General features: G+C 41.0%; 3 protein-coding genes across 11 annotated transcripts in view; all 3 read right to left on the bottom strand.

Annotated features, from left to right (window-relative positions):
• LOC117485400 (protocadherin gamma-C5-like) overlaps nucleotides 1-12301 on the bottom strand; it is a 243915-nt gene that overhangs the window by 94586 nt on the left and 137028 nt on the right. Inside the window, exon 1 of one of the 9 annotated variants that reach the window (XM_034133958.1) lies at nucleotides 9688-12078. The exons of 7 other annotated variants lie outside the window; for them this stretch is intronic. In XM_034133958.1, the coding sequence (XP_033989849.1) occupies nucleotides 9688-12072 (2385 nt within the window). In that variant the 5' untranslated portion in view covers nucleotides 12073-12078. Of the gene's footprint in view, nucleotides 1-9687; nucleotides 12079-12301 lie in introns of those variants that run through there. One more of the 9 variants, XM_034133949.1, reaches the window with a different exon arrangement.
• Nucleotides 680-3125, bottom strand: LOC117485445 (protocadherin beta-16-like). Its single transcript, XM_034134001.1, has one exon. The coding sequence runs from the start codon at nucleotides 3080-3082 to the stop codon at nucleotides 680-682; it is 2403 nt and encodes an 800-aa protein (XP_033989892.1). The 5' UTR covers nucleotides 3083-3125.
• Nucleotides 4414-6858, bottom strand: LOC117485444 (protocadherin beta-16-like). Its single transcript, XM_034134000.1, has one exon. It carries the CDS (start codon nucleotides 6856-6858, stop codon nucleotides 4414-4416), a length of 2445 nt encoding a protein of 814 aa, XP_033989891.1.

The raw sequence follows: 12301 nt of genomic DNA, 5'->3' as shown, positions 1-12301 counted from the left end.
GAGGTGTTTAAAACTACATAAACTAGGTTTTTCTACCGAAAGCTATAACATTATGTGCTATTAGCAAGGTCTGTATAAATGAAAAAAAGTGATTAAGCAATCGAAGCTTTAAGGGAGTTTTCTGTTCACTTAAACCAGTGTTTCTCAAACTTTTTCATACCAAGGACCACTTAACCAATAAAAAAACACTCGCGGACCACCTAACTCCACAAATATCCAAAATCACATCGTTTTTCTAGAACAGATTAAAAATCGCCTGAAAATGGTACAAACAAGTGGCAACATCTGTGATGCAGGTGTTGCACTGGGCTATATCATGCAATTGAAAGTGAAACGTAAGCTCACTCCATTGCGGAGATATTCCCGCGAGAGTGCGGAAAACTCAAATGTATTTATATATTTCAAATGTGAAATGTTACAAATATACACACGGACCACTAGGGGGCGCTCACGGACCACCAGTGGTCTGCGGACCACACTTTGAGAAGCACTGAGTCTTAAACACACAAGGAATTGAAGACAAAATACGGTGCATGTGGAATAATATGACAGCCATCACTTATTCAGTATTCAGGCAGTGGGATGCTGTCCATGGTTCTGAAAACGACGAAATGGCGTATTTCAGTTCCCAAATATTGCAACTAAGCACAGAAAGAGATACAAGAGCACAGAAGATATGCTAATTTATTTGACTAACCTCGAGAGGAGAGTCTGGTTCATCCAGGATGCTCTTTTCACTCTGTATCCGCTGCATCGTCCCTGTAGAACTGGGGTCCATTATCAGCACGTTCTGACTATCGGCTCCGCCGAACTTACAGTCACTCTTTCTGGAGTCAGTCGTCCTGCACACCTCGTAATTGTATACGTGTTGGAGAGTCCCTGTCCCCAAAGTGTCTGAGTAACGTGGAGGATAATATGGAATCACAGGGAGATTGGAGTGAAACATGAAGCGAGACTGTCTCCACCTGTAGATCTTCACTGATATGATAACCACTAAACACGTGATGAAGAGGAAGGACACTACAGCCAGAGCCAGCACTAAGTAAAAAGTCAGGTTGTCATTGTACTCCTTGTCCTGTGTAAAGTCAGTGAACTCAGACAGCACTTCCGGGAAGCTGTCCGCCACCACCACGTTAACAATGACTGTAGCTGAACGAGAGGGCTGCCCGTTGTCCTCCACTATAACAGTCAGTCTCTGTTTCACAGCATCTTTATCAGTCACCTGGCGGATAGTCCTTATTTCTCCATTCTGTAAGCCCACTTCAAACAGCGCCCTGTCTGTGGCTTTCTGCAGTTTATAGGAGAGCCAGGCATTCTGTCCAGAGTCCACATCAACAGCCACCACTTTAGTGACCAGATAGCCCACATCTGCTGATCGAGGTACCATCTCAGCCACCAGAGAGCCACCAGTCTGGACTGGGTACAGGACCTGAGGGGGGTTGTCGTTCTGGTCCTGGATCAGTATTTTCACAGTCACATTGCTACTCAGAGGAGGAGAGCCTCCGTCCTGAGCTTTAACCTGGAAGTGGAAGTCTTTGATCTGCTCGTAGTCAAAAGAGCGCACTGCATGGATGACTCCACTATCAGCACTAACAGACACATAAGAGGAGACTTGCACTCCGTTAACAGAGGAGTCCTCCAGGATGTAGGAAACACGGGCATTCTGGTTCCAGTCAGCGTCTCTGGCTCTCACTGTGAATATAGAGAGGCCTGGTGTGTTGTTTTCTACAATGTAGGCCTCATATGAGCTGCTCTCAAAGACAGGAGCGTTATCATTCACATCAGAGATCTGTAAGGTGAGAGTGACGCTGCTGGAGAGGGAGGGCACTCCCTCATCTGAGCAGGTCACTGTTATATTATACTGAGAAGCTGTCTCTCTGTCTAAAACGCTGTCTGTAACTAAGCTATAAAAATTATTTGTAGATGTTTTTAAAGTGAATGGCACATTTTCGCCGATTAAGCATCTGACGTCTCCGTTATCTCCCGAGTCTAAGTCCTCAATATTTATCATTGTAACGACTGTATTGAGTTCGGCATCCTCTGATATCACATTTGACTTCGACATTATGTTAATTTCAGGCTTGTTGTCATTCATGTCTTGTACATCGACAATTAATTTGCAAGAATCTGTGAGTCCTCCATCGTCACTAGCAAGTACATTTATTTGAAAGTGTCTTGACTTTTCAAAATCAATATTTCCAATCAACGAAATTTCGCCGTTTTCTTTATTCACCTCAAATGCTTTTCTGACATTTTCTAACATATTTGTGATTGAATAAGTTATCTTACCGTTTGAGCCCTGATCTGCATCTGAAGCTGTGACAGTGGCAACAACTGTGCCTTTAGGTGAGTTTTCTGTAACGGCAGTCTTGTATGTGGGCTGTGTAAAAACGGGGGCATTATCATTGACGTCTAAAACGTTAATAATAATCAGCATTGTTCCTGACATCTGCGGCTCTCCTCCATCTACAGCCGTTAACACAAGAGATATCTGTTCTTGTTTCTCTCTATCTAAAGTTTTCTGTAACACCATCTCAACGTTTTTATTCCCATCTGCGTTATTGTGGATTTTCAGAGCAAAATTATCGGTTGGTTTTAATTCGTATCTTTGAACACCATTATTTCCAACATCAAGATCAACAGCTCGTTCAAGCACGAATTTTGCCCCGATCACCGCGGACTCACTTATTTTAAATGTCATTTCGTTTTTTTCAAAGGTTGGTGCGTTATCATTGATATCTGTTATCTGTACAGTAACACTGTAAAACTCCATAGGATTTTCCAAAATAATCTGAAAATGTAAAGCGCAAAGTGTGGTCTCTGTACACAGCACCTCTCTGTCGATTCTCTGTTTCACGAGGAGGACTCCTCTTTCTGTGTTCAGCTCGATGTACTCGCCGCTATTCCTCGTATAGATTTTAGCTTTGCCTGATATCAAACGTTTTTTATCCAAACCCAAATCTTGCGCTATATTGCCCACTAAAGAGCCTTTCGCCATTTCCTCCGGAATAGAGTAGCTGACCTGCCCGAAAACATATTCGAGGGAAAGGACAGAAATAAACAGCAGTACTTGCCGATTCATTGTTCTATCCGTTTTGTTCCACAGTGCTGCTTATATCCATACAAAAAACAGAGACTCTCAGATTCCAATGTCAAATCTCAAAAGAAAAGCAGCATATCCAAATCATTTAAAGCAAACGGCTTGCAAACAAAAATCTCTCCTTTTATATTTCAAAAGAATATCTCCAAAACGGAATCCTCCGTGTTTGCCCGTCGTGATCTCTTTGTACTGTGACGCTGTTACATGGGAGGTGCTGATACAACGTGCTGTAACCACCAACCCTCTGGTCAACAGCGGCCCTAAGAGTCCATACTGGAAAACTGCAGAACACCGACTAAAATTCAGCTCAGGAGAACACATTGCACTGCATCCGGAAATCGAACTGCAATGGGTCTACTTTAGTTATACAGCATCTTTGATTTAACCAACGACAACAAACACATATCATGAGAATGCATCATGTGCACCGTTTATGGTATTTCAATAACATATTTGAAGAAGAAGGATGCAAAATAAAGGATGGACATCGTGTCTATCATGAAACATCTATGTTTCAGAGATTGGAGTAAATCTAAAATCTAAATGAAAGATCAAAAGGGAAAATGATTTCTCTAAATAATGATAACTGAACAATAACACGAAGAACAAACAACAAGACCGACGATAAAAATGTGGAAACAGCCACTGACAGAGGATAAACATGCGGGTGAACTGTGTATGTCGCTGTCCGCAGTGCTGACACAAACCACCTTCAAATTATGGAAAAGGTCCAAGACTGCTCAAGCTGTTTTCAAATATGTGATGCCTTAGGGATGACATATCTAGAAACTATCAATACAATTTTTCATTGCAATAATTCTTCTTGAGAGTTTATTCCTCGACTAGGTACTAATAATACTACAACGAGGCTACTAATGTTACTGCTGATTATGGAAATGGTATTATTATTACTGCTATTATAAAACAAATATAACCACAACCTAACACATCGTTTCCTTCAAGGACATGGGTTGAAGATGTAATGTATAGGGCCATTTACTTGGCATAATGATATTTTCCAATATATATTGTTTGATAATAATTACCTGAAGTGATATTGACACATATTTGAATGAAAAATGAATACATTATTTTTGTTGAACCAAAGTCTTCAGGAATAAGAGGTATGCAGCATAGGCTAAACGAGAAAACAGCACATGGGTACTCTACTGTTGTCAGCGTTAAGTCTCACTGTCCATGGTGCTGAGTAAACATGTGGTAATAACTTAACATCTCAGGCTTTAATTAACTTTATCTTTTTAGTTGCTACTGAGAGCCACCAAGTGAGTGAAATGCATGCAATAGAACAATGTTTAAGTTCTTAAAAGGGATATATTATGATATGTACAGTTTCTAACCTCTAGGGGAGAGTCTGGTTCATCCAGGATGCTCTTTTCACTCTGTATCCGCTGCATCGTCCCTGTAGAACTGGGGTCCATTATCAGCACGTTCTGATTCCGGGCTGTGCCAAATTTACAGTCACTCTTTCTGGAGTCAGTCGTCCTGCACACCTCGTAATTGTACACGTGTTGGAGAGTCCCTGTTCCCAAAGTGTCTGAGTAACGTGGAGGATAATATGGAATCACAGGGAGATTGGAGTGAAACATGATGCGAGACTGTCTCCACCTGTAGATCTTCACTGATATAATAACCACTAAACACGTGATGAAGAGGAAGGACACTACAGCCAGAGCCAGCACTAAGTAAAAAGTCAGGTTGTCATTGTACTCCTTGTCCTGTGTAAAGTCAGTGAACTCAGACAGCACTTCCGGGAAGCTGTCTGCCACCACCACGTTAACAATGACTGTAGCTGAACGAGAGGGCTGCCCGTTGTCCTCCACTATAACAGTCAGTCTTTGTTTCACAGCATCTTTATCAGTCACCTGGCGGATAGTCCTTATTTCTCCATTCTGTAAGCCCACTTCAAACAGCGCCCTGTCTGTGGCTTTCTGCAGTTTATAGGAGAGCCAGGCATTCTGTCCAGAGTCCACATCAACAGCCACCACTTTAGTGACCAGATAGCCCACATCTGCTGATCGAGGCACCATCTCAGCCACCAGAGAGCCACCAGTCTGGACTGGGTACAGGACCTGAGGAGGGTTGTCGTTCTGGTCCTGGATCAGTATTTTCACAGTCACATTGCTACTGATTGGAGGAGAGCCTCCATCCTGTGCTTTGACCCGGAAGTGGAAGTCTTTGATCTGCTCGTAGTCAAAAGAGCGCACTGCATGGATGACTCCACTATCAGCACTAACAGACACATAAGAGGAGACTGGCACTCCGTTAGCAGAGGAGTCCTCCAGGATGTAAGAAACACGGGCATTCTGGTTCCAGTCAGCGTCTCTGGCTCTCACTGTGAATACAGAGAGGCCTGGTGTGTTGTTTTCTACAATGTAGGCCTCATATGAGCTGCTCTCAAAGACAGGCGCGTTATCATTCACATCAGAGATCTGTAAGGTGAGAGTTACGCTGCTGGAGAGGGAGGGCACTCCCTCATCTGAGCAGGTCACTGTTATATTATACTGAGAAGCTATCTCTCTGTCTAATTCACTTTCGGTTATTAGGCTAAAGAATTTTTTCGATGTTGCTTTCATTAGAAATGGCATGTGTTCTTCGATATTACAAGTAACTTTGCCATTTTGTCCGGAATCAGGATCTTGAACGTTAAATATTGTAACCACAGTTCCTGGCTTAGAATTCTCTGATATTGAATTCGTTTTTGACATGATATTAATAGATGGGTGATTATCGTTTGTATCGGTCACCTCAACAATAATCTTACAGGAATCTGTGAGTCCCCCATCATCACTAGCTTGAACGTGTATTTCATAATGCTGTGCCTTTTCATAATCCAGGCTGCCAGCTAAAGCTACCACGCCATTTTCTCCGTCGATTTGAAACATAACAGGGACATCATCCAAAGTGTTTGTTATTGAATAGGAGACTTTTCCATTTGAACCTTGATCTGCATCTACAGCACTAACGGTACTCAATAATGTGCCCTTCGGAGCTGTCTCCATGATATTCACCTTATAAACTTCCTGTGTGAACACAGGTGCGTTGTCGTTAGCGTCTAGTACTGAAATGTCTATTCTCATTGTTCCAGTGAGCTGTGGATCTCCACCATCAGTAGCTGTGAGAGTCAAAGATAAGTGCTCTTGCGCCTCTCTGTCTAGTTGTTTTTGCAAAACAATCTCCACCTTTTTACTTCCATCTTGCTGATTCTGAAGTTTAAGATGAAAGTTGTCTGTAGGTTTAAGTGAATAACCCTGCAAACCGTTCACACCAACATCTAGATCCATCGCTCTTTCGAGCACAAATTTTGCTCCTATCACAGCCGACTCACTAATCCTAAATTTCATCTCATCTTTTTTGAAGCTGGGTGCATTATCGTTAATGTCATTAATTTCGACCGTAACTGTAAAGAACTCAATTGGGTCTTCTAGTGTAATCTGAAGATGTAAAGCACAAGGTGTTGCCTGACCACAAAGGGTCTCTCTGTCAATTCTCTCTTTCACAAGCAGGACTCCTCTCTCTTTATTCAGCTCGATGTAGTCGGCATTGTCCTCTGTATAAATGCGAGCTTTGCCTGACATCAATCTTTTCACATCTAACCCTAAATCCTGCGCTATGTTACCAACTAGAGAGCCTTTTGACATTTCCTCAGGAATAGAGTATGCGACCTGGCCAAACACTGAGCTGAGGGACAATAGCAAAATAAACAACAGTACTTGCCGCATCATTGTTCTGTCCGACATTTTAAACTCGACAAATACTGTAGATGTAAAGACAAAAATCCAAAGCGTTATGGTCCCTTTTCAAAACAATGCTGCAGAGGAAGATCGATTATCTTCGTGTTTCTTGAATCCGGAATGAATGAATCGTTGAGAGGATATCTCCCGATGTCTGCAACGAAGCATGTGTGCAGTAGATATGTGTGTCTCTCTCTCCGTTGAATGTAACAAATGAAGGGGGTTGGCTCTAGATTGGCCAACAGCGGCCCCGAGAGTCCTAACACTTGCACTACAAGAAATTACATTATTTGGAGTTTCGGAATGAAGAAATAAAGACAAATTCATTACAAAAATAACCAGGCAACGCCTCACGTTGGAATATATATAATATGTAACTGTTCAATCAATAGCTATAATGTCGATACAAAGAGATTTCAGTTGTTGCAGGTAAGTATGAATGTAATTCAATTAAAATGTAGTAATATCATAACAAAGAATCTATTTGTTTTGTGGAGTCAACCAGAGACATTTAAATCACAGGAAAATGCTTAGGTGACTTTGACTTAATAGAATTAAAAAGAAGAGAGACATGATTTATTAGTCGAGTAAGTATTCTATTAGGAATTTGAGAAAAAAATAACCACCCAATGCTGGGAAATTATTTATCTGACCTGTAATCAATAACTTTTTTTGCTGCTCTGTTATGGCTCAAAAGGCCACAACAAAGAGGAGACACACCATATCCACGTTTAACAAAATATGTTTATTTAAGCAAAACATTCAAATCAACCAAATGAATTAAGTGCAAAACAAGTAAAGTATGATGTGTGGATGTCAGTGGTATCAGTAGTGTAAATGCAGGGTGAGGATTGTATGGACATGTTTGAGTGTGAGAGTGTTGAAGTGCACAAAGTGAAGCAACTGAAGGAACTCATAGCATACTCAACAAAACCGGGGTGCCTGGAGGGAGAAGCAGAGGGAAGACAGAGAGGAGCAGAGAGGCTTTACATAGCTGCAGGGCTCCAGACCCAGGTGCCCTGAGTTACTACAATCAAGCGGCTGGATGCAGCACAGCCACACCCTCTCAAGATGAACCCATAGGGGCATCACATGCTCATAAAACTTATTTTCAATCAGGAACTTTGTTGTAGTAATTTACAGTCTTGTCAGGAATAACCAGAACCAAACTGATGAGTTAGGCAACTACAACTGTTTACCTGAACTAGATGTTTCCTGAACAGATGGAGCACAAGAGAACTCATAACCACATTTGCAGAAGGATAGATATTGCTCTTTACTTTACTTTTTTTTTTAATGTGTTTCTCCCTTTTAGGTTATACCTACAATTAAAACGGAGTCTATAAAATACATTTCTGACTATTGTATTTTTGTCTACACAGACTAAAACTAAAGTTTAAAGGAACCTTCATCCATTTTTAAAAGAACATTATGTTTACAACCTTCACCTCCATCCTGTCCACAAAGTAATTATCTGGATAAAGTTGGATGAGGAATTCAGACTGAGTGACTTATTTTGCTATACGAACACATATGTCGATATAGTAGGGTATCTGAACATAAACTGCCCTTAGTGCCTCTACTGATAACTAATCGGCTAGAATTCAACAAGAGAAAGATAATGCAGACAACATGCACTGCAAAGACAACGGTAGTGGCCATAATTGTCAGCTGTCACACTTTGCAAACAGGTAACTCTGGTTAAATAACATACAAGTAGGTGTTTCTGTTCCTGATAACAATAGCCCTGCAAAGATAATCACAGAAAATGTAATTAATGCCCGTATAGAGGAACAGTAGATCAGGTCAATGCTTCCCACACTATTAAACAGTGTTCTATTTTGATGCTTAGACACAACAAAGAAAAAATAAGAGAAATCCATTAGAAGGACAACTGGAATAGTAAAATAGGGAACGCTAATGCAGACTCACTCTCTTGGGAGTCATTTTGGAATCTAAGAACATTACAATTTTAAAACAAAAAAAAAAACATTTATGAAATACCTGGAACTATCTTCTGAAAGGAACTGTGTAAATATGTGTTTTGGAGAGAAAGGGCAGAATCCTTATACTGGTGTATATTTTGCAGTGTATACCTCTCTGGAAAATGCTGTCCGTGATATTGCTAAATCCATAATAATGTTAACCAATATACAGAACCTATGGTTTTAATTACAAATGATGTGATAGAGTTGCGGTTATACAGAAGGCTTGCTGTAAGTAAGATTTCAAAAAGTATGAAGAGGAAAGCTATTTTCAGATTTATAAACACAAGTGACTTATGCCCCTATTAAATATTCTATTAAAAGAAACCAGGTTGGATATACAGTATAGCTGATGAAAAATTAAATAGATTAAAAAAGTGAATCATCAATTTTGCCAAAAAATTGTTGTGTATTTTCTTATTTTCTTATGTTATATCCTAATGCAGTCCTTTCTCAAAAGTACCTATTAAAGGAGAACCAGACTTAGCAAACAAACAGAAAGCCAAAACACTTAATTGAATAACTATTCCAAAATAGTAAATGTTCACACATATAAGGTATGACACATTTTGGCCTTATACTGTACTTGATTGCATGTTGCTGATTTTTGGATTTGAGACAACTAGGTACAGGTGTTATAAAACGATTCAAATGTGAAGAAGAGAGGGTATTAAAATTGTCTTTATAAAAACTAAAAAAGGACCAGCATTAGTGTATTGTAGTATGATTTAGACCTTTAAAATACCACTGAGTTAAATGAGGAGCAAAATGACTAAATAGAAAAAAGTGGTGTTACTAAAAGAATAGTACAACACTTGCATAACAACTTTCTCATTCCTTTTAGACTAACCTCTAGAAGAGAGTCAGGTTCATCCAGGATGCTCTTTTCACTCTGTATCCGCTGCATCGTCCCTGTAGAACTGGGGTCCATTATCAGCACGTTCTGACTACCAGCTCTGCCGAACTTGCAGTCACTTTTTCTGGAGTCAGTCGTCCTGCACACCTCGTAATTGTACACGTGTTGGAGAGTCCCTGTCCCCAAAGTGTCTGAGTAACGTGGAGGATAATAAGGAATCACAGGGAGATTGGAGTGAAACATGATGCGAGACTGTCTCCACCTGTAGATCTTCACTGATATAATAACCACTAAACACGTGATGAAGAGGAAGGACACTACAGCCAGAGCCAGCACTAAGTAAAAAGTCAGGTTGTCATTGTACTCCTTGTCCTGTGTAAAGTCAGTGAACTCAGACAGCACTTCCGGGAAGCTGTCACCCACCACCACGTTAACAATGACTGTAGCTGAACGAGAGGGCTGCCCGTTGTCCTCCACTATAACAGTCAGTCTTTGTTTCACAGCATCTTTATCAGTCACCTGGCGGATAGTCCTTATTTCTCCATTCTGTAAGCCCACTTCAAACAGCGCCCTGTCTGTGGCTTTCTGCAGTTTATAGGAGAGCCAGGCATTCTGTCCAGAGTCCACATCAACAGCCACCACTTTAGTGACCAGATAGCCCACATCTGCTGAACGAGGCACCATCTCAGCCACCAGAGAGCCACCAGTCTGGACTGGGTACAGGACCTGAGGGGGGTTGTCGTTCTGGTCCTGGATCAGTATTTTCACAGTCACGTTGCTACTGAGTGGAGGAGAGCCTCCATCCTGTGCTTTGACCCGGAAGTGGAAGTCTTTGATCTGCTCGTAGTCAAAAGAGCGCACTGCATGGATGACTCCACTATCAGCACTAACAGACACATATGAGGAGACTGCCACTCCGTTAACAGAGGAGTCCTCCAGGATGTAAGAAACACGGGCATTCTGGTTCCAGTCAGCGTCTCTGGCTCTCACTGTGAATATAGAGAGGCCTGGTGTGTTGTTTTCTACAATGTAGGCCTCATATGAGCTGCTCTCAAAGACAGGAGCGTTATCATTCACATCAGAGATCTGTAAGGTGAGAGTGACGCTGCTGGAGAGGGAGGGCACTCCCTCATCGGAGCAGGTCACTGTTATATTATACTCAGAGGCTCTCTCTCTGTCCAAATCATCGTTTGTTCTTATGCTATAAAAACCATTCGAAGTATTTTCAATATCAAAAGGCACAGTGTCACTTAGAAAACATTTAACTACTCCGTTGTTATCTGAGTCAGCATCATGCACAATTATAACAGCAATAACTGTTTGAAACGTAGAATCCTCCGGTATTGATTGTGTAGTTGACATTAAATCAATTACCGGAATATTATCATTCAAATCAACAATGTCAAATACTATTTTGCATGAGTCAGTGAGCCCACCCTGATCTCTTGCTTTAACGTCCAAGTTATAATGTTTCGATGTCTCATAATCTATTTTGCCAATCAAACGTACCTCACCACTTGTTCCATGTATTTCAAATAAATCCAAAATTCCCTCTGTGTTACTGGAAATAGAGTACGTTACTAAACCATTTGTGCCTTGATCTCGATCAGTGGCTGTCACAGTCATTAATGACGTTCCCTTCTGGGAGTTTTCCATTAAGCTTGCTTTATATGTTGACTGCGTAAACACCGGAGAATTATCATTCGCATCTAACACAGTTACGTGAATTTGCACTGTGCCTGATAGCTGAGGATCACCTCCGTCGACGGCTGTTAGTGTTAGAGTCAATTGTTCTTGTTTCTCACGATCGAGAGGTTTCTCCAAAACCATCTGTACTTCTTTGTCCCCATCTGCGTTGCTGTTAAATTTTAAAATGAAATTATCGGTTGGGTTGAGGGAATAACTTTTGAGTCCGTTTATACCGACGTCATAATCTAATGCTTTTTCTAACACAAATTTTGCCCCGATGACAGCAGATTCGCTTATCTCAAATAGCATATTATTCATTTTAAATAAAGGGGCGTTGTCGTTTATATCTGTTATTTCTAACGTAACGCGATAAAATTCAATGGGGTTTTCCAAAATGATTTGAAAATGTAAAGCACAAGGGGTCGTTTGTTTGCATAACGCTTCTCTGTCCATTCTCTCTTTGATGAGAAGGACCCCCTTTTCTCTATTTAACTCGATGTATTCAGCGGTGTTTCCAACATGCAAGCGAGCTTTTCCTGTTTTCAATCGTTTTAAATCCAAACCTAAATCTTGTGCTATGTTGCCGATCAACGAGCCTTTTGACACTTCCTCAGGAATAGAATAGCTGACCTGCCCAAGCACGGAACAGAGAGAGAGCATTGAGAAAAACAACAGTACTTGCCGTCTCATTGTTTCGTTTAACGGTTCTGGATGATCACAGCAAATCAGAAAATAATCCGAAAAGAAGGACAGTTGTATTCCAAACACTTGAGGACTGAGAAATAAGAGGCGTCGACAAACAAATGTTGATCAAATGATGTCCAACTCCTTTGCTCGTATGCAGTGTTCTCGATAATTCGAACCGTGCATTGTCTCGACCTCGCTTCTCACAAATCTAAATGATCAGGGAGGTGCTGCT

The sequence above is a fragment of the Trematomus bernacchii genome, unplaced genomic scaffold (genome assembly GCF_902827165.1).
Source record: "Trematomus bernacchii unplaced genomic scaffold, fTreBer1.1, whole genome shotgun sequence".
NCBI classification, from domain to species: domain Eukaryota; kingdom Metazoa; phylum Chordata; class Actinopteri; order Perciformes; family Nototheniidae; genus Trematomus; species Trematomus bernacchii.
This window is presented reverse-complemented; position numbering and strand designations above follow the sequence as displayed.